The sequence below is a fragment of the Zootoca vivipara genome, chromosome 3 (genome assembly GCF_963506605.1).
Source record: "Zootoca vivipara chromosome 3, rZooViv1.1, whole genome shotgun sequence".
Classification (NCBI taxonomy): Eukaryota; Metazoa; Chordata; class Lepidosauria; order Squamata; family Lacertidae; genus Zootoca; species Zootoca vivipara.
The window spans coordinates 78,296,651-78,318,551 of record NC_083278.1 but is presented as its reverse complement, the minus strand read 5'-3'; the positions used below and the strand labels follow the sequence as shown (position 1 = coordinate 78,318,551).

Here is a 21,901-nt window from a genome sequence, read left to right as displayed (position 1 = left end):
AAATTGACAGAAATGATATTTTTTAAAAAGTAACTCTAGATGGTTTGCTCTTCATGTATCCAACTTGCCTAAGGCTTTGTTTTACTCACAGAAGTCACTTATCCTCAGATTTTTTTTTAGTCTCAAAGGTTTTGAAAGCAGCATACCATCATCCCAAGGTTACATGTGAAGAGGAGAGATAAGGAGATATTACCGTAATTATTTGAACTTACCTTGACTGAACTTACCGGGTCATGTGGCCAACATGACTAAGCTGCTTCTGGCGAACCAGAGCAGTGCACGGAAACGACGTTTACCTTCCTGCCAGAGCGGTACCTATATATGTACTTGCACTTTGACGTGCTTTCGGACTGCTAGGTGGGCAGGAGCTAGGACCGAACAACGGGAACTTTTTAGAAAAGAAAATCCAAAAACCCACAGACCAACCCTGAGCTCTTCAGAACTCTGCAGGCAGCAGTCTAGGCAGTCTCATATTGTTAGGCCTATTGGTCAGTTGGAGGACACAACCAACCACTAGACAGAAAGGCTGATGTGAAGCTGCAAAATTACACATACACACAAATACATATACCACCTCTTAATTAAGGTCAGAAAGAGACAGACCCCAGCTCCAAGGCATTGTGAAAGAAAGAAAGTCCCTTTTACTTCCCCCGCAAAAAGCCCTTGAACCCATTTGATCGCAATTTGGCAGGCTTAACCTATTCTGGAGGAGCTATGGAGTGAAAGTGCATTTCGTCCATATTGGTCAAAAGGAGTTAGAGCTGTTTTTAGATTCCCCTTTATAGTGAATGGGGGAACACAGAACTTTGTTTTATATGGAGCAGCTCAGAACATGAAACACAGATTGCAGCTGAGAGGCTACAGAGCAATTCAGAAACAGATCAGCTCTTCTTTTGTTTTTAAACACAGAGATACAAGGCACATCCTTACAATGCTGGGGGCAAATGCCATACATGCCCATCACCTTATAGCCTTGTTTGCAAGCTTGTAGAGATACCTGATTGGGACATTTTTTTGAAAATGGAAAGCTCTGCTAGTTGGGCCTTGATCCAAACCAGGTTGCCGTTTCTTATGTAAAGCTCCAACAGTATTGTTGAAAAACGTCTTTGTATGGAAATGGAGAGCCCTGTGTTTTTATAAAGACTGCATTCGCATAATTACTGCAGTTCACAGAGTGCATGGACCAAAACCTATTGAAATATGCTGCAGGCATGCCATTGATTCAACAGGACTTTGGATTAGACCCTCAGAATCGTAACTCATGCCGTGCTCCATCTTCTTTTCAGTATTGATGCATTGTTGCTGAACTCTTACACACCTCAACTTATTTCAAAGTCCTGAATAGCTCCTCAAATTCCTGTTGTTCTTTTATCTTCGCTGTGTGCTTGAACTGTTTGTACGGTGAAAAGAAAGGTTAGGCATGCACAGAGGAGAAAAATGACTCGTAGGTAGGGTAGTTTCCAAGGCCAGCCTGGCCTCTAGCAGTGAACGTAATAGACACAGGGATGTGCTGATGTTTTTGTGATGACTGATAACGCAGAGCAGTGGGACATCTGAAGGAGCAACGTGACAACATGCAGGCTGAAAAAACAACAACTGGGGAAAGGACCTTGAAAGATCACCTATACCACACTGAAAGAAAATTTGTTTGTTCACCATCTTAGCCAGACCACTGCACAAATCATCCCCACAGGATGCAGAAGAAAACAGTGGATAAAATAAAAACCAGAACTTGGATAATTATTTTTTACCTAAAATATGTTGCTTATTTGACACATGGGACAGTGGAGGACATGGCCCTCCACAAAAGCCTCAAACATTTGCACCTAAGCTCTACTAAGCTGTTGATGCTTGTAGCCAGCTGCCTGGAGGCCTAGCTCCACAGTTATGGGTGAGCCGAGTCCTGAGCTGCCAGGGGATTGCAGGTCGTGGGCCAGTGGGTGAGTTTCACATAGATATAGCTTTATACAAATATAACAACCACCCTGATGGCTCGGTCCAAAGGTCTTGCCTATTGCAGTCATCTGTTTCCCACCATGACCAACAAAATGCTTCCAGGAAGCCCCCTCTCCGCAACAACCCTTGAAAGCATCAACCCTCTTCTTTTTTGTTTCCCAGCAGCTGGTGTCGAGTGGCATACTCTCCCTGAACATGGAGATTAGATATAGCCACCATGACAGCCATTAATAGATCTTTGTTTCATGAGTTTCTCTTAAAGCCTTCTTACGTTATTGGCCATCTCCACATACTGTGTCAGTGAATTTCCTAAGTTTTGCTTTCTGTTAAGAAGTTGCTTCTTGTGTCTGTTCTGAATCCATTGTCCTGGGTAGCCCTGAGTTTTAGTCTTATGAGAGGAGAAAAAGGTTCTTGCTATCTGCTTGTTTTGTACTGCGGTTACAAAAATATCCACCATGTCCCTCCTTACCTATCTTTTAAAGTTTTACTGTTAAGCTATCTAATAAATTTTTAACAATCCTGTAGTGATCTAGACACCCCAATGTACAATCCAGTTAAACCAAAATACCTCTGTTTTAACCTGAATGGATTTCACTGAATTCTGTGTAGGTGCCATTGGCATAAAGCCAAGAAAAGCAGATTGAATTAATATGCTAATTGTCATCACTTTGTGGTTTACATTTTTGAAAATCAAGATCTATAAATCCTGCACAGGTCATTAATATCAACTATTTCAGAAATGCTATGTGACTGCTGGGATAGCTCAGTTGGTACAGCATGAGACTTTTAATCTCAGGGTCATGGGTTTGAGCCCCAGAGTGCATTGCAGGGGGTTGGCGTAGATGACCCTTGTGATCCCTTCCAACTCTACAATTTTTATGGATTTAAGAGTTTGGATCTATTAATATGTTTTGACTTCAAAACAGCTGAATTTTGTGCTGATCCTGAATAATGGTCTGTGAAATGCAGCTGCTGCTTATTTTCACACATGTTACAGTAGTGAGAGTAATAACTGATATGAATCTCAAAGATGAAAGTAGTGAGAGGGAGAGAAGCGTGAGCCTGCAGTTCAGACTATTATTTGCACCCACCTTCTTTCCATCAGTCTATCGGGTCTGCACATTAGCTAGAGAGATGCACAGTATTAGTAAGATGTCACACTGTTCAGATGCTGTAGGGAGCTGGCAGTATGGCCAAAAAAAAAAGGTTGAGGCAAGACAGGAACGTGATGCCACCATCACAGCTTCTCTTACCTGGGTTGTATGCCTGTGAAGCGGCAGTTTCTGGCAAGATCTCGCTTCTCTGTTCATGGCAGCAGTGCAGGTGGAGTGCCTGGAGGGTCACTGCCTCTTGGGCTTCTGCTGCCTCAGTTGACTGCTTCACTCTGTTTCATGATTGAGCCAGCCCTGTAGTTACTAGTACAGTAGACATCTTGAATCTGAACCAAAACAAAACTGATTGCTCCAGAGTGGGTTGGGCCTATTCTAGCTCCTAGCAGATAAGTATACTTCCCTTGTGTCTTAATTCTATTGTGTTTTATGTTTGCTTAGTACTGTATGTGAATCTGGTCTGGGACCGTAATAAATTTCATTCATTCATTCATTCCCTTGTGTCTTCAGCAATGCATGCATCACAGCCCATGTCTTTTCAAGTGGAACTGTAGGAATCAGCTCCTAGGGGTCAAGGGGTCTTCGGATCCCCAATAAAATATTTGAGGGGGCCGGGTCCCAATATTTGAGGAGCCCCCAAAGTTGATGGCCATTGCCATTCAAATGCTGTGCGTGCACGATGTCATGTGATCAGTTATGTGGGCCAATATTTAATTCAAGCTGGCACCCCAGCAAACTGAATTTTTCTGCCATCGCTTTGTATGCCCTGTGATCTTGAGTTATGAGCTCCCTGTCTGGGTTTCATATATGGGCACTGCGCTATGTGTTGGTGCTTTGTTACACCGTATATTATACTCTGTCATGGTGACATGGGTGTGACTCAGTCTTTGATTCAGAGGCAGCTTTTAAAATTTCTCCCCTTATTTGCCTTATTTGCACTATGTGAGGGGCTGGTGTAAAGTTAGGTCATTTGGAGAGCATGACTGTGCAGTGAAGGGGCACGGGATATATGATGTGTGTTTCTCTCCATCCTACCTGCCTTCTGCCCACAGCTGCACTCTGTCTCCCCCTGTCCATCTTCAGAAGCAGAACAACTTTGTTCTGATGGCATATCTGGGATGTTCCTGTGTATACCTGTGCATTCTCCTTGTATATGAACCCTTTGACGGCTCCATGGACCTCAGCTGGCAGATTGTCAGTGCAGGATGTGGTTTTTAATTACTTAATTAATTAATCAGAAAAATCTGCTTCCATATGAGTTTGGAGCTTTTGTTGTTGTTGTTTAGTCGTTTAGTCGTGTCCAACTCTTCGTGACCCCATGAACCATAGCACGCCAGGCACTCCTGTCTTGCACTGCCTCCCGCAGTTTGGTCAAACTCATGTTCGTAGCTTTGAGAACACTGTCCAACCATCTCGTCCCCTGTCGTCCCCTTCTCCTAATGCCCTCAAAGTTTGGAGCTACTTTTCATTTAACTAATCGATTTACTAAAAGTTTTGTAACCCTACTAAAGTGTTACAGTTAAAATCACATACTGGAAAGATTTTTTTTAAGATTGATAATATTTTAGTCATTTATTTTTTCACTTATCTTTTTGTGCTGTTTTGTTGAGCATGCTAACTGACCGACTAAATTACATGTTTTTATTACTTAGAAAACAATAGGAATTATATAAAAAAAGAACTTCTACCAAGTGTGGTAACAGTATACAAATACACCTCTAGTTTAAATTTCCCATCTCTTTTGATTGTATGCCCCCCCCCAATTGCCTTACAGGCCCTGGAACAATTTAGATAGAACTTTAATACTATTTTATATTGATGGGGAATTCAGAGTACAAATATATGCCGCAACTCAATGTGCGCATTCACAGCAAGAATTTTGCTTAAGGCAGATAAAAATGGACTAAGATTTACTGAATTTTAGCTTGCAATGGAATATCACGTTTTTGACCTCAAAAGGCCAACTACATCCCACTGTGTTGTTTACTGCAATTCAGCTTGGGGTTTTTCCTGTGTTAAACATAGTTTAACACAAACATAGTTGAGTGTATGAGAAGAGAACAATAAAATAAAAAGGTTATTTCTTTTATTTACTGTTGCACCCAATAAAAGGTAAAATATATTCTACCCGGATTGTAGCATTTCATTTTTCAGCAAACAGGTATTGCTTGAGGAGCCCCTATAAATATTATGAATTATTTACATACAGGATGCAAAAGCTGTAAATTGTTCAAGTGGAGCATGAACATTGGATTCTGAGACTTTCAATCTTTTTGTTCTCCTGGAAAATAAATTGTTTAATAATCAAACAGAGTTAAAGTAATTAACTTTATGCCCAATGAACATACAAAAATAGAAGTTGTAAATATTCTCGGTCATTTTTTTGACCTAGAATTCTCAAGTTCCTTTTTATTGAGACTTTAGGAAACACAGCTGGCCACAATAGAAAGGTGATGTGTACAACCACAAGGACGCAAGTTGTTTCTCTGCAGTTTTTATTTCAGATGACGAGTCAGACCACAAAACGGCTTCACTCCATTAAGCAGCCTTGTAAACCATTTCAAAAACCAATTTTGAAACTTGGTTCTAAAAATGCTCCCTGGATTGTGGACTGCTACTCTAGCATTAGGCTTTTTATACTTTTTTAAAAGTTTACCTGAAAGTTATTTGTCTTAAATATTCAAAGTATTTCACCCCCCCCTTTTTTATTTGCAACAGGAAGGATCGACTGCTTAGGTGTTCTCAGTGCAAAGTTGCAAGATACTGTGATGTACGTTGTCAGGTAATCATTACTCTGATAATTAGCTGCAAATGAATAATGCTAATATGTTACCCTTTTAGCCTTGATATTTTCCCCATTAACTCTTCTTAAGATCTATGAAATTGGTTAACATGGCCAGCAAAAATTACACATGCATCCACATGCACAATGAATTTTTTTATGGTACAGTGTCATTATGTTGCATTTTGATGTAACTTGATATATTTTGATGTTCTGTATTTGTTTTGTTTTTGTGGTTCTTGGTTAATTTACTTATGTCCGCTGTACACTGATATATTGAATTATGTTACGGTACTTAAAAATGATTTATTATTAGAACAGTTTGGAACTGATATCCTGCTTTATCACTACCCGAAGGAGTCTCAAAGCGGCTAACATTCTCCTTTCCCTTCCTCCCCCACAACAAACCTTCTGTGAGATGAGGGGGGCTGAGAAATCTCTCAGACTGGAAGAACTTCCTGACAGTAAGAGCTGTTCAGCAGTGGAATTTGCTGCCAAGGAGTGTGGTGGAGTCTCCTTCTTTGGAGGTCTTTAAGCAGAGGCTTGACAGGCATATGTCAAGAATGCTTTGATGGTGTTTCCTGCTTGGCAGGGGGTTGGACTGGATGGCCCTTGTGGTCTCTTCCAACTCTATGATTCCATGATTCTAAGTGTGACTAGCCCAAGGTCACCCAGCAGCTGCAGGTGGAGGAGCAGAGACCCGAACCCGGTTCCCCAGATTACGAGTCTACTGCTCTTAACCACTACACCACACTGGCTTAATATTATTAGTAGTAGTAGTAGTAATAGTAGTATTCTAGGGTTTTGAATGTGGAACTTGCTTTGCATTTTTTACGTATCGGTTCTTTTTTGCTAGGATTTATTAGCTGCTTAAACAATTCTATTGAAATATGAAGCGGTATACAAATTAACTGTAACTAAAAAGCTACATAATACTTAGCCATAACAAAAACCGAACCAAACACCTGCCTAAAAATGCAACCAGAAGCACTATGTTACATTGGTCGGACTTCACCAAGTTAAACTGTTCATGCAAAATACACACAGGGTTACTGTGTTCTTCTGCAGCAGCAGGTGCAGCCATGACAGTGCCTAAACTAGGAAAGGCTGTGCCTGCTTCGAAGCAGTCCGTATTCACTCTGTGAATGGATTCAGATCGGCAGTGATCATAAAGATGTGATTCCAGTGTCTTTCTAACTTTAAAAAGCACTGCTAAGATTAGAAGAACGAGACACACGATTTTGTGTGATGTTGCATATTTCATCTCCTTGCTCCTTTAAAGGCTGCATAAACAGTTGATCATCTCAGTGTCACTTCTAGCATATTTTAAACTCCTTCCCAGCATTTATTTTAGGAACAAAGCATGTCAGATAAAGGCTGGCTTCAAAGAACAATTTTAGTTGGCTCGGGAGGAACATGCCAGTACAGCTACGTTATGCAGAATGATGTCTTAATGATTCGAGACACGACTGTTTATTTAGGGTGAAAGAAACTGGATTCATATAACCTTTATTTGCTGGATATTTTGAGTTACAGTTATATTCCGATAGCTCTCGCTTTGTAGTCCATGCGAAACAGTTAGAAGGGTGAACTTTCCGTGAAGTTCAAAACCATTATTTGTAAGGGCGAGTAAAACCAAGTTGAGAGTGGGAACTTTTCACAAAAACTTGCACAATTAGCTTTCAGCAGTTTTTCAGAGACGGCCTGGTTAATCTTCTGTGCACACCTTCACTTTGAAATGGCTTTCTAGCATCATGAAATCAAATCTGTTAGGGTATGTGAATTATACGATGTGAATTATACGAATATACCTTATACTGAGTCACACCATCGGTCCATCTAGCCCAGTAAAGTCTATTCTGACTGGCAGGGCTCATCTTATCAAGAGCCCTTTTAGCTGGAGATGTTGCGGATTGAACCTGAGACCCTGAATCTTTCCTCTGAATTAAGTTGTTGTGCACCTTCACATTGATTACATGATCTCCGAGTGGCTGGAATTGTGTTGGCAGAATAAAGAAACCACCCCTTCAAAATAATGGTACATGAGGAATCACCCATTGGGTAGTGAACAACGTACAAACCACTCTGGAAGGTGTGCACTGAGGAGTGATTTAGTGGCCATTTTGGCTTCTCCAAAAATTCTTCTTTCACACTAAAAATATTGTGAACATTTGGTGCAGGCCTAGTTCAAAGACATCAAGGATGAAATTAAAATATGAGCTATATAATTTTAAATCACTATTTCATATGCCAGAAACACAAATGCTTTTAGCCCATTCAGCTGCTTTTACAGATTTGTGTGTAGTGGCACTCCTTAATCCCATGTCATGCCTCTTGCTTCTGTTGTCTGCCTGCCTGCCCGCCTCTGTGCAAAGCCTTAAGCAGAAATCTGGCATAGCAGCAGCAGCAGCAGCAGCAACGAAAACCCAGAAAAATCTTTTTGAGGTAGAAATCAAGGGACAGTCAAAATTGGAGGCTGAACATAAATATTCTGAGGAGAGGATTACTGATTCCATTGGGCCAGGATCAGAGTTGCTGCAAAGCATAAAGCTCCACTGAAAAGAACGGCATCTTACAAAAGGCAGAGATTTGTTCCTGATCATTTTTCCATAGGAGATCAGATTTAGAGAAAAATAAGGGGGACCTGCAACCAGACTGACTACTGCTGTTTGAGTGTTCTAGCTAGTCAGGACAACCCATTCCTTTCCTACGCTGTTTTATGCACCCCTCCCAAGAGTCAGTCAGCTTTCTGTGACCACTGAATGTGATCAGTCTTCATTAGGCTAGTTCTGGGGTGCCCACTCTCTTTAGGAGGTATTTTAGATGCCACCCCCCAAATACCTCCTTATCTGCTGAAATGGTCTGTTTTGTCTACTTTAGGGATCCACACTCACCTATGAATGTAGGAAATTGGATGATATTGGTACATATTGGCTAGATTCAGGTGTTACTCTGAACCAGAGCATTCCAAACATTTATGTTGGTGACACACTTTTTAGACATGCATCATTTTGCGACACAGTAATTCAGTTTTACTAGCAACCCAGAGGTTAAACTAACCCCTTTCCAGGCTCAGGAGGAGCACGGTGAGCATTTGTGCAACATACCTACACATTGCAACACTCTACTGTGTCGTGACATACAGTTTAGTTTTACATAAACAAGCTTAGCCTCCTCCTGTGCTTATGAGATACCACTTCCCTCCCTCCCACACAGCTGGGAAGAGGAGTGTGGAAGCTTCTGCTTCATTAATTGATTATTCACAGGTCTCACCTAGATCTGAAATTGTGGTTAATTTTACCAGCAGTTCCTTTCAAACAAGCAAGCTTCACACACCATGGTTTGAAATTTGCTTGTTTGAAGCTAATCATAGTTAATATTAACCAGTTTGTTTGTTGTTTTTTCATTTATTTATTTTTTACTGAATTTTAATAACAACAGGGGGGAAATAACGCAAGAAAAATTAGTTTAAAAATAATAAGCTGTCAAAAATTGCTGATAAGGAGATATAGGGAAAGGATATATAGTTTATGATTACAAAACCTACATCAAAACAATTACAAATGTCTATTTCACAAAAGATAAAAGTATCAATAAAGGTAAAGGGACCCTTGACCATTAGGTCCAGTCGTGACTAACTCTGGGGTTGCGGTGCTCATCTCGCATTATTGGCTGAAGGAGCCGGCGTACAGCTTCCAGGTCATGTTGCCAGCATGACAAAGCCGCTTCTGGTGAACCAGAGCAGCACACGGAAACGCCGTTTACCTTCCCGCTGGAGCGGTACTTATTTATCTACTTTGACGTGCTTTCGAATTGCTAGGTTGGCAGGAGCTGGGACCGGGCAACGGGAGCTCACCCTGTCATGGGGATTTGAACTGCTGACCTTCTGATTGGCAAGCCCTAGGCTCTGTGGTTTAACCCACAGCACCACCCGCATCCCAAAAAGTATCAATAAACTGTACTAAATCCAGACATTTACATAGACCTGTGGGACATGACAATCCAGTTTGTATATGAAATAAAATTAAACCAAATGGTGAAGAAGCAATTTTGAGCACTTTGGCACCCAGACATTTTTAGCTTATGTGAGGTTTTTTTTAAAAAAAATAACTCTGATTTACCAAGTCTTGACATAGTCTAATAGTTCAGATTATTGAAATCAAAGCAGTTCTGGCCTAGGCTGCAGTTGAAAGATGTGAGATCAGTTCCTTGTTATTCAGATCTTGACCCAAATTTACAAATTCAAAAGAGTCAAACAAGAGGAGGGGATGAATCGTTTGTCTGGTTATGAGTGAGATCGCAGAAAATACTTTTGTCCAGAACTCCTTTATCTAGGTGCAGTTTCAGCACATGTGTTGGTAGGTCCCAGTATCCTGGCAGAGTAGCTTAGTGTGGTCTGTAAAACAGTTGAAAGAAGAAATGTAACAACTATATAGGGAAGTTGTTAGTATGTGGGTTGCCCCCCCCCCCAGATAATGTTAGTTTAATCAGTGGGGTGAAATTTTGTCAGAGAGCTTAAAATGGAAGGGCAATTTTTATATTACAGAAATAGGGAAAATATTTTCATTTAATACACAGTGGTAGAATTCTGCTCAAATTCTAATATGTCTCCAGAATCCTACAAAGTCACTTATACTGAGGTTTGGGTAATATGCAAAATTATTTAGATGTAAAAGACAGATGGTTGATCAGCTAAAACATTTAAATGATTGGAAGTTCTAATAGCAATTCATACCTTACTGTAAAAATAGACCGAGTGTTTCAACAGCATTTCTTGCAAAAACCATATGTCCAACCGTAATCAGTGGCTTGGATCCAAATATTCTTATGCTTGCACAAAATCACTTTTATCTGTGCACTGGTCTCTTGCAGTAATAATTCATATTTATTATATTTCAATATCTGAAAAGTTTCCTGGCAAAATAACTTCTGTTTTATCGCAACTCGTAGAAAGAAGCCTGGCAGGACCACAAACGGGAATGCAAGTGTATTAAGAGCATTGAGCCTAACTTCCCCCCAGACTCAGTGAGGCTTGTTGGAAGGATCATTTTCAAACTAGTAAGTAAACTTTCTACCTGTGATTGATCATTGAAAAGGTGTGTGCCCTGACTCTGTGGCTGAGGAGGCCTATATTTCACAGAGTTGTTATTGCTTCATAATAGCTCTTGTTGGGGAGGGGCTAGGATAAGAACTGGCCTCCCAAGTTTCCCTATGCTCCTTGCCGAAGCAAATTTCCTTCCCTGCCAGTGAGAGCCTGGCATATTAATGACCTCAAGTGGAACTTCTTGAATTGACTGCCTACGTAGTTCAGTGTGGATGTAGGTAGCTTCTGTTCATGTTGCAACATCCTCTGCAATTGGCAGCAGGGATGAAACTATTGTGCCATCACTTACTCGACTTTTAAGATACATGCATGCAAAAAGGCAGAAAACGGTCACATTTGTGTGGACCGCTTTTGGATTTATTACAAATATATCCTTAGGCACTGGGATGGAAATGCAGAAGCAGAAGGACAGACCATACTTCAGAAGAATAAATTCATAAGTAATATATGTCATAAAATGCAAGCAAGTTGCACCAGTATAGTAATTTGAGTAAGCAGTATTGAAGTCCTGACTGAATCAAACTTGCTGTAAAGATTATAATTGGTGGAATTAGTGCTGGCTTCAGACTTTAGTCCTTAGCTTGATCTTAGATGAATCCAGAAGTTGTATGTTTACTCATAGTTTCAAAATTTCCACAGCTCAGATCTCTATGGGAGGCTCATCGACTGACATCAGTTTCAAGGGGGCTTCTTTTGCACATGTTCACAAATGTTCACAAATGTTGCATATCAGTAAAATAAATACCTTGTGTCAGTGAATGAATTCAAAAAGGCTTGTAACAGCCACCTCAGCTGTGCTTGACTCAGTGTGGAACTCAGTTTATGGAACATATGGGTGAAATGATGTTCTGCAAAGCAAGGTGTGAAAATCCAGAGAATAAGAATAAATGAGTTGTAACTTACAACAAAATGCTACTAATGTTTTCACAAACATGAACAAGAACGGATTAATGCTAATGATTGCTCTTTTAGTGCTATACATAAAGGATTAAAAGAATGATTAAAAATTGAGTTAATGATTTACTCTAACATCCTTTTAATTCATTATTATTATGCTCACCAGTTAAGACAATCAACATGTCCATCTGAAGAGCTCTACTCTCTTTCTGATCTTCAGTCAAGTAAGTAGACGTTAGCCATATTTTTCTGTAAATGCTTCCCATGTTTATTGTGTAGCACCCTGAGATTTAACTTCCTCTTGGAACTTAAAGCTTGGCTCGACTAAGTAACACCTGAGAGAAGAGCTAGAAGGATTGTTTTTCGAGTTAGTGTTTTTGGTTTTTTTTAATGCTAACTAATATGTTTTCATTTTTGGGTGTACAGTGCTTTTGGATTAAATTTCAGAAGTGATCTAGAAGAAAAATACAGACAATTGGAAATCAAAGAACAAATGTTTCCGGCATTGGAAATTCATTCTGTATTGGAATCCATTTATTCACTCTGTCTTTGCATCTGGTTGTCGTCTGTGAGAACAGGGTAATGGACTAGTTGTGCCTTTGGCCAGATGCAGCAGGACTGCTCTTATGCTCATAAGTAGATTGCTCTAAAATTTTGTGAGCTTCTTGGTAGCTTGTTCCATCACCTTCTTGAGGATGCCCTAAACTACTTTCAACCACTGTTGAATGATGGGCTGATGACAGATTTTTAGGAATATATAATCAATACACATTATTACAGCGGTAACTTGGTTCTCAAACTTAATTCGTTCTGGATGTCCGTCCCACAAACCAAGGTGGGCTTTCCCATGGAAAATAATGCACAAAGTAAAACAGCAATTTAACATGAATCTTCCTATCGAACGAGACCATGATCCATAAAATGAAAGCAATAAACAATGTACTGTACTTTGCAGCTTTTACCCATTTCTGCAGTCACACAATCAATCAATCAATCAATCAATAACTGAACTGGGTTCCACACAGTCACAAAAATAAAAAAGCCCCCCAAACAAAAACGCAAAATAAATAGCAAAAACAGACAGACCTCAGTGCAGCACTCAGAACGGAAGCGTGGCACTCAAATCCAAAGCGTAACACTCAAAACGGAGCATGTTTGGCTTCCAAAAAATGTTTGCAAACCAGAACACTTCCGGGTTTGCAGCGTTCGGGTTCCAAGTTGTTCAGCTACTAAGCCATTCGAGAACCAAGGTACCACTGTATTACTATTGGTATTAACGACAGTAATAGGTTATTTTTTATTTTTTTATACCACCTTTCTGCCCACAGGAGCCCCCAGGACAACATCTTATTACAATCCAAAGATGATTGACCTGATTTTAACTTATTTCCAAATAAGCATGCTTAAAATTGCACCACAAAGGTAGTGTTCACATGTGGCATTTAAATCATGTTTTATTTTTCCCTGCATCTTCCTAGAAATGTCCATTTTATTAAAAAGCAAGTTTTCTCCTTCTTTCTATCCTGCTTCCGCAATATTCACCATCATATGCACAGATGGTGAGAATGGGGCTCAGTGGTCCTTTTACTATAACATGTGAAAAAGGGGCTGCATACACTATTCATAGCCATACTTCTTGCAGCGTTTCATCTTCCCGGAAATGGAACAATTTTAATTTTCTAAACCCCAGAAAATTAAAACAATTCGTTTACTTGATATCATTTCACTTTTTACTTTCTTTGTCTTCAGTGTGAGATGGGAAAGTTAGCTTCTGATCACCTGCTGTGAAAACTCTTATGGGACAATTTTTCTCAGACAATGTTTAATTCTGACATCTTGGCCAGATTCCAGTCTGGATAATTGCCCTCTGTTTTTTTGATTCTCTAAATTCTCCCCAAAGTTTTGGACGGATATATTATTCTTGTTAGCATCTGTCCTGAACTGAAATGTCCCCCACATTGCGTTCTTAAACAGTTGCTACTCTCCATCCCAGAGGTGGTTTTGCTTCAGCGATGGGTGCAGTTAATACTGCCTGCCTGCCTCTGAAATAAATTAATAAATTCTGCAATGTGCATTGTGCTCCTTTGGGCTGAATAGGTGGTTGTTGTTTTTTAAATATAATATCCTGTTCTTAAAATGTAAAAATGGAAGGAAAGAGGAATGTGGGGCCACTTCCAGGGGAAAGCTGTAATACAAGGACACAAGTGTAATGGCACTGCATTTCCCTGGGGGGGGGGGTATAGTTCAATGTACTTTCTTAAGGCTTCCCCCTTCTATAGACAGTGAAGTGGGGGAACTGGAAATCGTCCTTCCTAACCTTTTAACAAAGCAGCCTACAACATCAGTGCCTCTTGAGTATTTTGGATCCCTATTGCATAATACTCCAGGGTGGCTGATCTTTGGAAATTGTGGACCCACTCCATTTAAATGCAGCACTCTTGAGATGCCTTATGCTCAATAGAGCTCTATCCCAGCTGGTTTGGAGGAACAGGATGTCTGTGGCGTTCTCCACATCCAGCCTTCCCCTCTGATCAGTGCAAGTGCATGAGTAACTTTCACCAAACAGTGGGAGAGAGCTGAATGGGGATATACAAGGCGCAAACATAATGTGTGTGGGATCACGCACACTGTTAATTTTTCTGTGTCATTAGACCTGGAAGCAATTCTGGAGCTCTGTTATTAGTTAGTATAACTGTACGTGAGTAAATTAGTTGGTCCTTTCCCATGGCCGGTCACCCCTGCAGTGTTTTAAATGGTGGACATAATTTTACACCTTTCTTCATAAGATTTGGGAGGAGGCACGGTTTACTTTTTTATTAGCTGTGAGTGGTAAAGAAACTGAAGGAAAAAACAACCATATTCTTATACCTTAAATGTCAAAAATTTCTTTCAGTAGTAAGGTAAAGAATTCTTTCCACTAGACGTTTATGGTTGATTGCCAAGTGGTTTCCTACACACTTGAAACCCTGTGTGCCTTTTCTGACTTTAAAAGCATCCTTGGACTAATGTACAATTACTGTAATATCTAGTTTGGCTCAAAGACACTTGGTTTCTTGTTTCTTGTTTCCAGATTCGGTACCACAGAAATCATAACATGTAAATAATTGATCGGATCAGCTTTCATTTCCCCCCGGCCTAATAACTCGGTTTCCAATAAAATGTGGACCACTATGAATAAACTATGCATGGATATTATATTTCTGATTTGGACCATGTCAGTTAAGATGTGGTTAGAAGGTTGCAGATTCTTTTAAATCATTTCCTGCTACAGAGATTTGGTTTGCAAAGTGGGGATTTTTTTCTGGGTTGGATGAAGAGAGAAGCCTGCCAAAGGGGCTAGTAGAAGCTGGATTCTTGCCCTGACTTCCCCAGCAGCCAGTCTAGGGTTGAGGGACATTCTTCAATAGAGTGGGCTTGTGGCTGTGGGGGGAAGGGGAGAATACCCCCAAATTAGGCAGATAATTTTTCCTAGTGGGGCTCCTGCTCATTGAAGGCGTCTCTGCCTGATTTTTTGAAACACCCTCTTTCACCTCAGCTCCCTGGCTCACAGTGACCTTCTAACCATCACTAAAAGGTTTTTGGCTGATGGATGAAAAGAATCCTAAAGGGAAGAGTGGGCTTCCACTAGTTCCATTCTTTGGGCTTTTATCTGGATCCAGCCCATGGTTTCTCTGTTAACACTCGCCATATTTATTACCTGTCATATTTAGAGATAAACATCCAATATGTTCTTATTACATGCATTTTTATAATTCCAGCCTTCCATAATTTTATTAAGCTCTTCTAAGGTGTTATCCCCATTATGTTTAGTTTTAGTAGTATTTTCTGAGAACTGATTTGAAGAATGAAATCAACCCAAGTCCTCTTCTTGTGCTTCTGGGTGACAGAAAAATAGACAATCCAGCCACCTGCTTTGCTATTTTACAAATCTTTGGATATCCTTTAGTTCCAGGCTTTTGAGCTATCATTTACACAACATTTGCACAGTTTAGCAACAACTACCTGATGGTGAGAGGTAGCAATCAACAAATAATGTGGTATATGTCTCACATTTTGTATCTTTGGGGTTGGAAATATATAGACCAGCGTTTCCCAAACTTGGGGCTTGAGCTGTTTTTGGACTACAGTTCCCATCATTCCTGACCCCTGGGACTGCTAGCTAGGGATGATGGGAGTTGTAGTCCAAAAACAGTAAAGCTGCCATTGGGCAGACATAAAGATGTTGGTGGAAGTTTCTGTTCACCCTTTGCTTTATGTTGCCTCCTCTAAAGATTTTGACAAGTTAAGTGAAGAAATGAAAGATGGTCTTGGGCACCTTGCAAGGACTCTGCAGTTGTATCTGAAAGTGGAGATCAAAGAAGCTTCTGAGCTGCCACCTGCTCTAGATATTTTTCAGACCTTCGCAAAAGTAAGTGTTAAAACTGGATTCCTGGCAGTTCTATCATTTCCCATGTTCTTAATTTTTGTGTTTCATGCAAAACCAAAATATATAGCCATATGTCAGCGTGAACAGTAAATGTTATGTTCGACTTTGGTAATTAAACAAATTCTGTGCCTGGGAGCAGTATTTACTATATATATATATATATATATATATATATATATATATATATATATATATATATAATTGAATTATTTGTTTTTAATTTAAGCAGCAAGGAATGGGCATATTAAAAATGAGAACAATGATAGCATAAAATGCTGATATTGAAAAATGACTTGGAACGGTTAAAGACAAATTCTATCCACCATAAGGTGTTGCTTTCTGGAAAAATGATCTTACAGTTTATGCTTTGCATTTTTCTTTTGAAACCTGTATATTTCTGCCGAATAAAATCTGTTTGGCAGATACATTTATATTTTGTGTTTTTTCTCATGTTGTTATATGATGATATGTTCCACAATATATCAGTGAATTCCAGAATTAGCTACATCTGGCCATTCCCCCATTTGATAAACCATCTGACACTTAGATTTATTATAGGCAAACACTACTATCCTTGCTGTTGCCCACTTTTGGCCTAAGTTGAAGAGATGGCTTCCTAGAATACTTTGGGGATCTTTTTTAAATAATAGCCATTCATTTTTTGTTCTTCGGGCTGACTGCGCTGTAGAGGTTTCCTGGTGTGGTCGGCCTTTTAAAGCATTACTGATTAGCCTTTTTGAATAGCCCTTCTTTTGTGGGAAATTTCCTGAGATCTGGCCCATGGGGAATTTCCCACAGCTGTTGGGAAGTGCATGTGGCCAGGCAGCAGAAATTGAAGCAGGAGCGCGAGGGTCCACAACCGTAGCCCCCCTAGGGAGCGATGAGCAGCTATTTCAGAGTATCTATTTATTTATATCTGGTTACTAGATATAATCAAATCAAAATTGACTATGCTCTAAAATGGGCAATTGCTTAATCTTTTAATTAGTTTTTTAAGAGTAATTTTTACTAACAAATTCTCAAAATACTGCTAATTTTATAATTCTCATTATTTTACAATAACTGATAAGTTGAAATAAGTAGGAACACTGCCATCTAACATATTAGATTTTTTTCAGTGTTTTAAGAAACTTCTAACTATTTCAGTGATGGCTCAGAGTTTAGTAACACTGTGTATTACATATTCCTGGCTTGTTGTTTTTTCAGTCTATAAATTGCAGTCTTTACTTGAGAGTGCAAAGTAGATATGTATTATTTAATCCTGAAATATTAATGTCCTGGGATTTAGTAGTTACATAATCATAATGAAGCTGATGGAATGCGGTGTGAGTCATATTTCTTCCACAAAAGTTGTGGGAGGAATTCAGCATTCAGCTATGTTCCATGTACCGTCAGTGCAAGCATTTCAGCTTGCCAGGTGAAACAATCTCCCCCCACCCCCGGTGGTCATCATAGCAGGAGAGATATATGTGGAAGGAGGGCCTATGTATTATTTCAGGGGCATTGTTTTGTGGGGTGCAGCGTATGGGCGAAACATTATGCCCAAGTATATCACTTTACTATTCCCCATTGGAATGAATGAGAAAATGTAAAGAGGTGTGTTCCATTAGAGTTTGACTTAAACTACTCATGGTGACAAATGGTCAGTTTTCCCCTCTGACCCCTCTCCAAATATTTCCTACCTTACAGTTTACTATATACTTTAGAACTCAATGGGATCCACTGAGAACTGTGCGAACTATTTGCGTAGCCCCACCCTCGATTCAATTTCTGGGTGTAAAAGAAAGATGGAAACAGCTTTTATATATACAGTGGTACCCTGGCTCTTGAACTTAATCTGTTCTGGTCGTCTGTTCGATTCCCGAAACCATTTGAAAAACCAAGGCACGGCTTCTGATTGGCTGCAGGAACTTCCTGCACTCTAGCGGAAGCTGCATCGGATGTTCAGTGTTTGAAAAACATTCACAAACCGGAACACTTACTTCCGGGTTTGTGGCGTTCGGGAGCCTATTTGTTTGGCAACTAAGCCATTTGGGAACCAAGGCTTGACTATACTGCGATGTGTCTAGTTTGTCCAGCGCCGTCTTAAGCGCCCCTGTCGCCATGGTGCGCCGGATCTCTCCGGCGCCCTTCCGCCCCGTTTCCCAGCGCGGTGGGCGGGTGGGCGCGGCGCTGCTGCGCGGCGGGCGGGCAGGCGGGCACAGCGAGATCTCTCCGGCGCCCTCCCGCCCCGTTTCCCAGCGCGGTGGGCAGGTGGGCGCCGCGCGCAGCTGCGCAGCGAACCGGCCGACCAGCGGGCGGCCGCAGCTCGCGGCGCCCTCCTGGCGGGCCGGCGCCATGGTGCCCTGCGCCACCGGGGGTCTATGATGAGCCGGCCCTGAGTTTGTCACTTGTTGAGCTGCATCTGTTGCGTTTAAACTATTTTCCAGGTTTCTTTCTTGCTATTTAAACATTGATATAATTTTATTAAGCATAATATGCTGATAAAAATAATTTGTGTGTAGCTATGGAAGTCAACCTTAATGATTTCATTTTTCCACTTTGCCGAAAAAACTAAATGCAATGAGGATAGTCTTTTCAAAAGAAGTGTGCAAAATGTAGGACATCAAGCAGGTCTTACTATACTTAACAAAATTACTTTTAATCAATTTTCTGCATTTTCCCCCAGTTATGAGTCCAGTGTCCACTATTTGAATTTTTTATTTTGCTGTTCCCATGTTGTAACTTTTATGCTGTTCCTTTAAAGGGAATAGCTTGGGAGTGACCAAGGAGAGGCCTGAGGAGACATCTTTTTTTGAGTATTATAAAATGCTAAGAGAGACATTGCACATATCTTTGTAAACCAAGAAAACCCTTAATAATTTTTTTAAAAAAAATAGTGATGGCAACTGGGTTTTCCTTCTCTTTCCTTCCTTTTGTTTTCAGCGTGTAAAAGCAGAATTTAGTTGGTTGTAAGCAAAGGAAAAGAAATCTTTGTTATAGAAGTCAAGCTTACAAGAACCATCTGTAGGCTGTTGCAGTATCATGTATTCACTATACTGTGTTTAATAAACTGACCTTCTGCTTTTTATATGAATGACATATAAGGCTCATTATGTCATACAGAGCAATTTATTAACTTTAGGACTATCTGTGAGAGAAGTGAAATCCTATGTAGCATTTCAAAGACGTGTTGTGAATTTTACATGGTGCCAAATGGGCTCATGGTTTCTTATGAATGTAGTACAACCAGTATGTGCTATCCTGTTGTAATATTGTTTTTCGGACTTTGCAACACATTCCTTTCAAGTTCACTGGATGCTTGCTCTAAGCCTGACCTCCATTTTTTCCTTTCCTTTCTGATCAATCAGAAATTGTAGAAAGCTACCGTTGAAGGTCAGTCATAATCTGTTTGATGCTGTAACTTAAAGAATAAGAAGGAAGAGACAAGAAGTCAAAAGAGAAAAACAAGCAGACCTTCACTGAGATGGCTAATTCCTGACATTTTCTAGAAAGAGATTCTAGTGAAACTAGCTTTAAAAAAGTAAAAACCGGCTCCTTAATTTACCCTCAAGAGAGTTTTGATCACATATGAACAGAGGCTTTGGAAAAATATATTTGAAACACATCCACAGAAGGTCAGTGAATGCATTTCAGTTTATGAATATCAAAGAGAAATCAAAAACACATTGTACACAAATGAATGTTGTGGAAGGGAAAATACAAGAATCAGTGTATGCAGGTAAAATAAAACACAATGATTAAATGGAAAAGCAAGTCAGAATATGACTAGTATGCAATCCTTTTAAAATCATCTTTATTATTAAGTAACATACACTACATACAATTGAACACAAAAAAACAAAACCACCTTTACCATGCATGAGTTAATAGTACTTTCTTTTCTTTTCTTTTCTTTTCTTTTCTTTGTATCCTTGTTATCCACAGCCTAAATTATTACAAGTCTAGCTCAGTCATCACAGAGCTCAGAAATAAACTGATTTCAGGCCACAGTAATAAAGCCATATTAAGAATAGGTGGTCAGCACACCAATTTTTGTTTGCACACAGGAATCCCCCTCCCTCTTCTCTGCACATTGCCCCCTAAAATGCACAAAATTGAGGAAAGTGTGTGCATAAAAATGCATTTATTAGTGAAAATAACATAAAATAATGTGTTGTACTAAGGGAAATTTCTGTATTAGGCAAATTTGCATACAAACGTGTATATTCATACAAATGCTGATGGATTTTCATGATGACTTTTTAAAATTGAAAATTGATTTAGAAATACTAAGACTGGATGAATTAGAAACTGAATTTGACAGATTTTCCCATTCCTGATCATCAGTCTCCAGTAATTGTACTAAAAGATGGATGTAATTCAAGAACCAAATCATTCGTGTGCAAATGAAATAAAAAAGGGTTAAGGGACTGACTATTCTCACACCTTTGGTTGTAGGAATTATTTCAGATGGCCTGGGGGACCCATTCTCATTGATGTGCCCATGAGGATCATTCTAATCAAAGTAAATCAATGTCAATTGATACTTGTGCTCCACAACCAATTTATCAGGATTGATCCTATTGAAGGCTGCTGTAAGGTAGACAAATGCCACAAGGTGGTCTTTTAGCATATTTGCTAAGCCAGTAATTAAGAACAAAGCATTGATCTATTTTCCCACAAGATGATGCCCCTTCTTCTAGTCATGTACCTAATTTTGACCCAATATCTAACAGGCTTTTTGGGTGGTAATGGCTAGGATCAAACTTGTTCTTATATATCATTAAGATAATGCTCACCCTCCAGTCTGTGAGCTTTGTACCAATTCATGTTTGGTGTAGAGTTTCAACATGACAGTAAGTTGTGCTTAAACGAGGTATGTACAGTCCAAGTCTTTAAACATGATATTACATGAGATCACCTACATGGAGCTATGAGTGTTAGTGGTATGGATGCAACCCCATAGAAATCACTGTGTTCCAACATGTGATGATTTCACCATCTGAAATGTTCTATGTGAGTGGAATCTGCCAAGTAAAAAAGCCAATGCAATTCTGGGCTGCATCAATAGGAGTATAGCATCTAGATCAAGGGAAGTAATAGTACCACTGTATTCCTCTCTGGTCAGACCTCACCTGGAATACTGTGTCCAGTTCTGGGCACCACAGTTCAAGAAGGATACTGACAAGCTAGAACATGTCCAGAGGAGGGCAACCAAAATGGTCAAAGGTCTGGAAACAATGCCTTATGAGGAACAGCTTAGGGAGCTGGGTATGTTTAGCCTGGAGAAGAGAAGGGGTGATATGATAGCCATGTTCAAATTTATAAAAGGATGTCATATAGAAGAGGGTGAAAGGTTGTTTCTGCTGCTCCAAAGAAGCGGACACGGAGCAATGGATTCAAGCTACAAGAAAGAAGATTCCACATAAACATTAGGAAGAACTTCCTGACAGTAAGAGCTGTTCGACAGTGGAACTTGCTGCCAAGGAGTGTGGTGGAGTCTCCTTCTTTGGAGGTCTTTAAGCGGAGGCTTGACAGCCATCTGTCAGGAATGCTTTGATGGTGTTTCCTGCTTGGCAGGGGGTTGGACTGGATGGCCCTTGTGGTCTCTTCCAACATTACGATTCTATGATTCTAAGTGGAGT

At 40.0% G+C, this 21,901-nt stretch overlaps 1 protein-coding gene across 10 annotated transcripts in view; it reads left to right on the top strand.

The window, feature by feature from the left end:
* SMYD3 (SET and MYND domain containing 3) overlaps nucleotides 1-21,901 on the top strand; it is a 352,661-nt gene that overhangs the window by 28,019 nt on the left and 302,741 nt on the right. For 8 of the 10 annotated variants that reach the window (XM_035108332.2, XM_060272885.1, XM_060272883.1 and 5 more), the window contains 4 exons: nucleotides 5,784-5,847; nucleotides 10,798-10,905; nucleotides 12,015-12,072; nucleotides 16,120-16,256. In XM_035108332.2, the coding sequence (XP_034964223.2) occupies nucleotides 5,784-5,847; nucleotides 10,798-10,905; nucleotides 12,015-12,072; nucleotides 16,120-16,256 (367 nt within the window). The remainder of the gene's footprint in view (nucleotides 1-5,783; nucleotides 5,848-10,797; nucleotides 10,906-12,014; nucleotides 12,073-16,119; nucleotides 16,257-21,901) is intronic. The other 2 variants (XM_035108334.2, XM_060272884.1) reach the window with 1 other exon arrangement.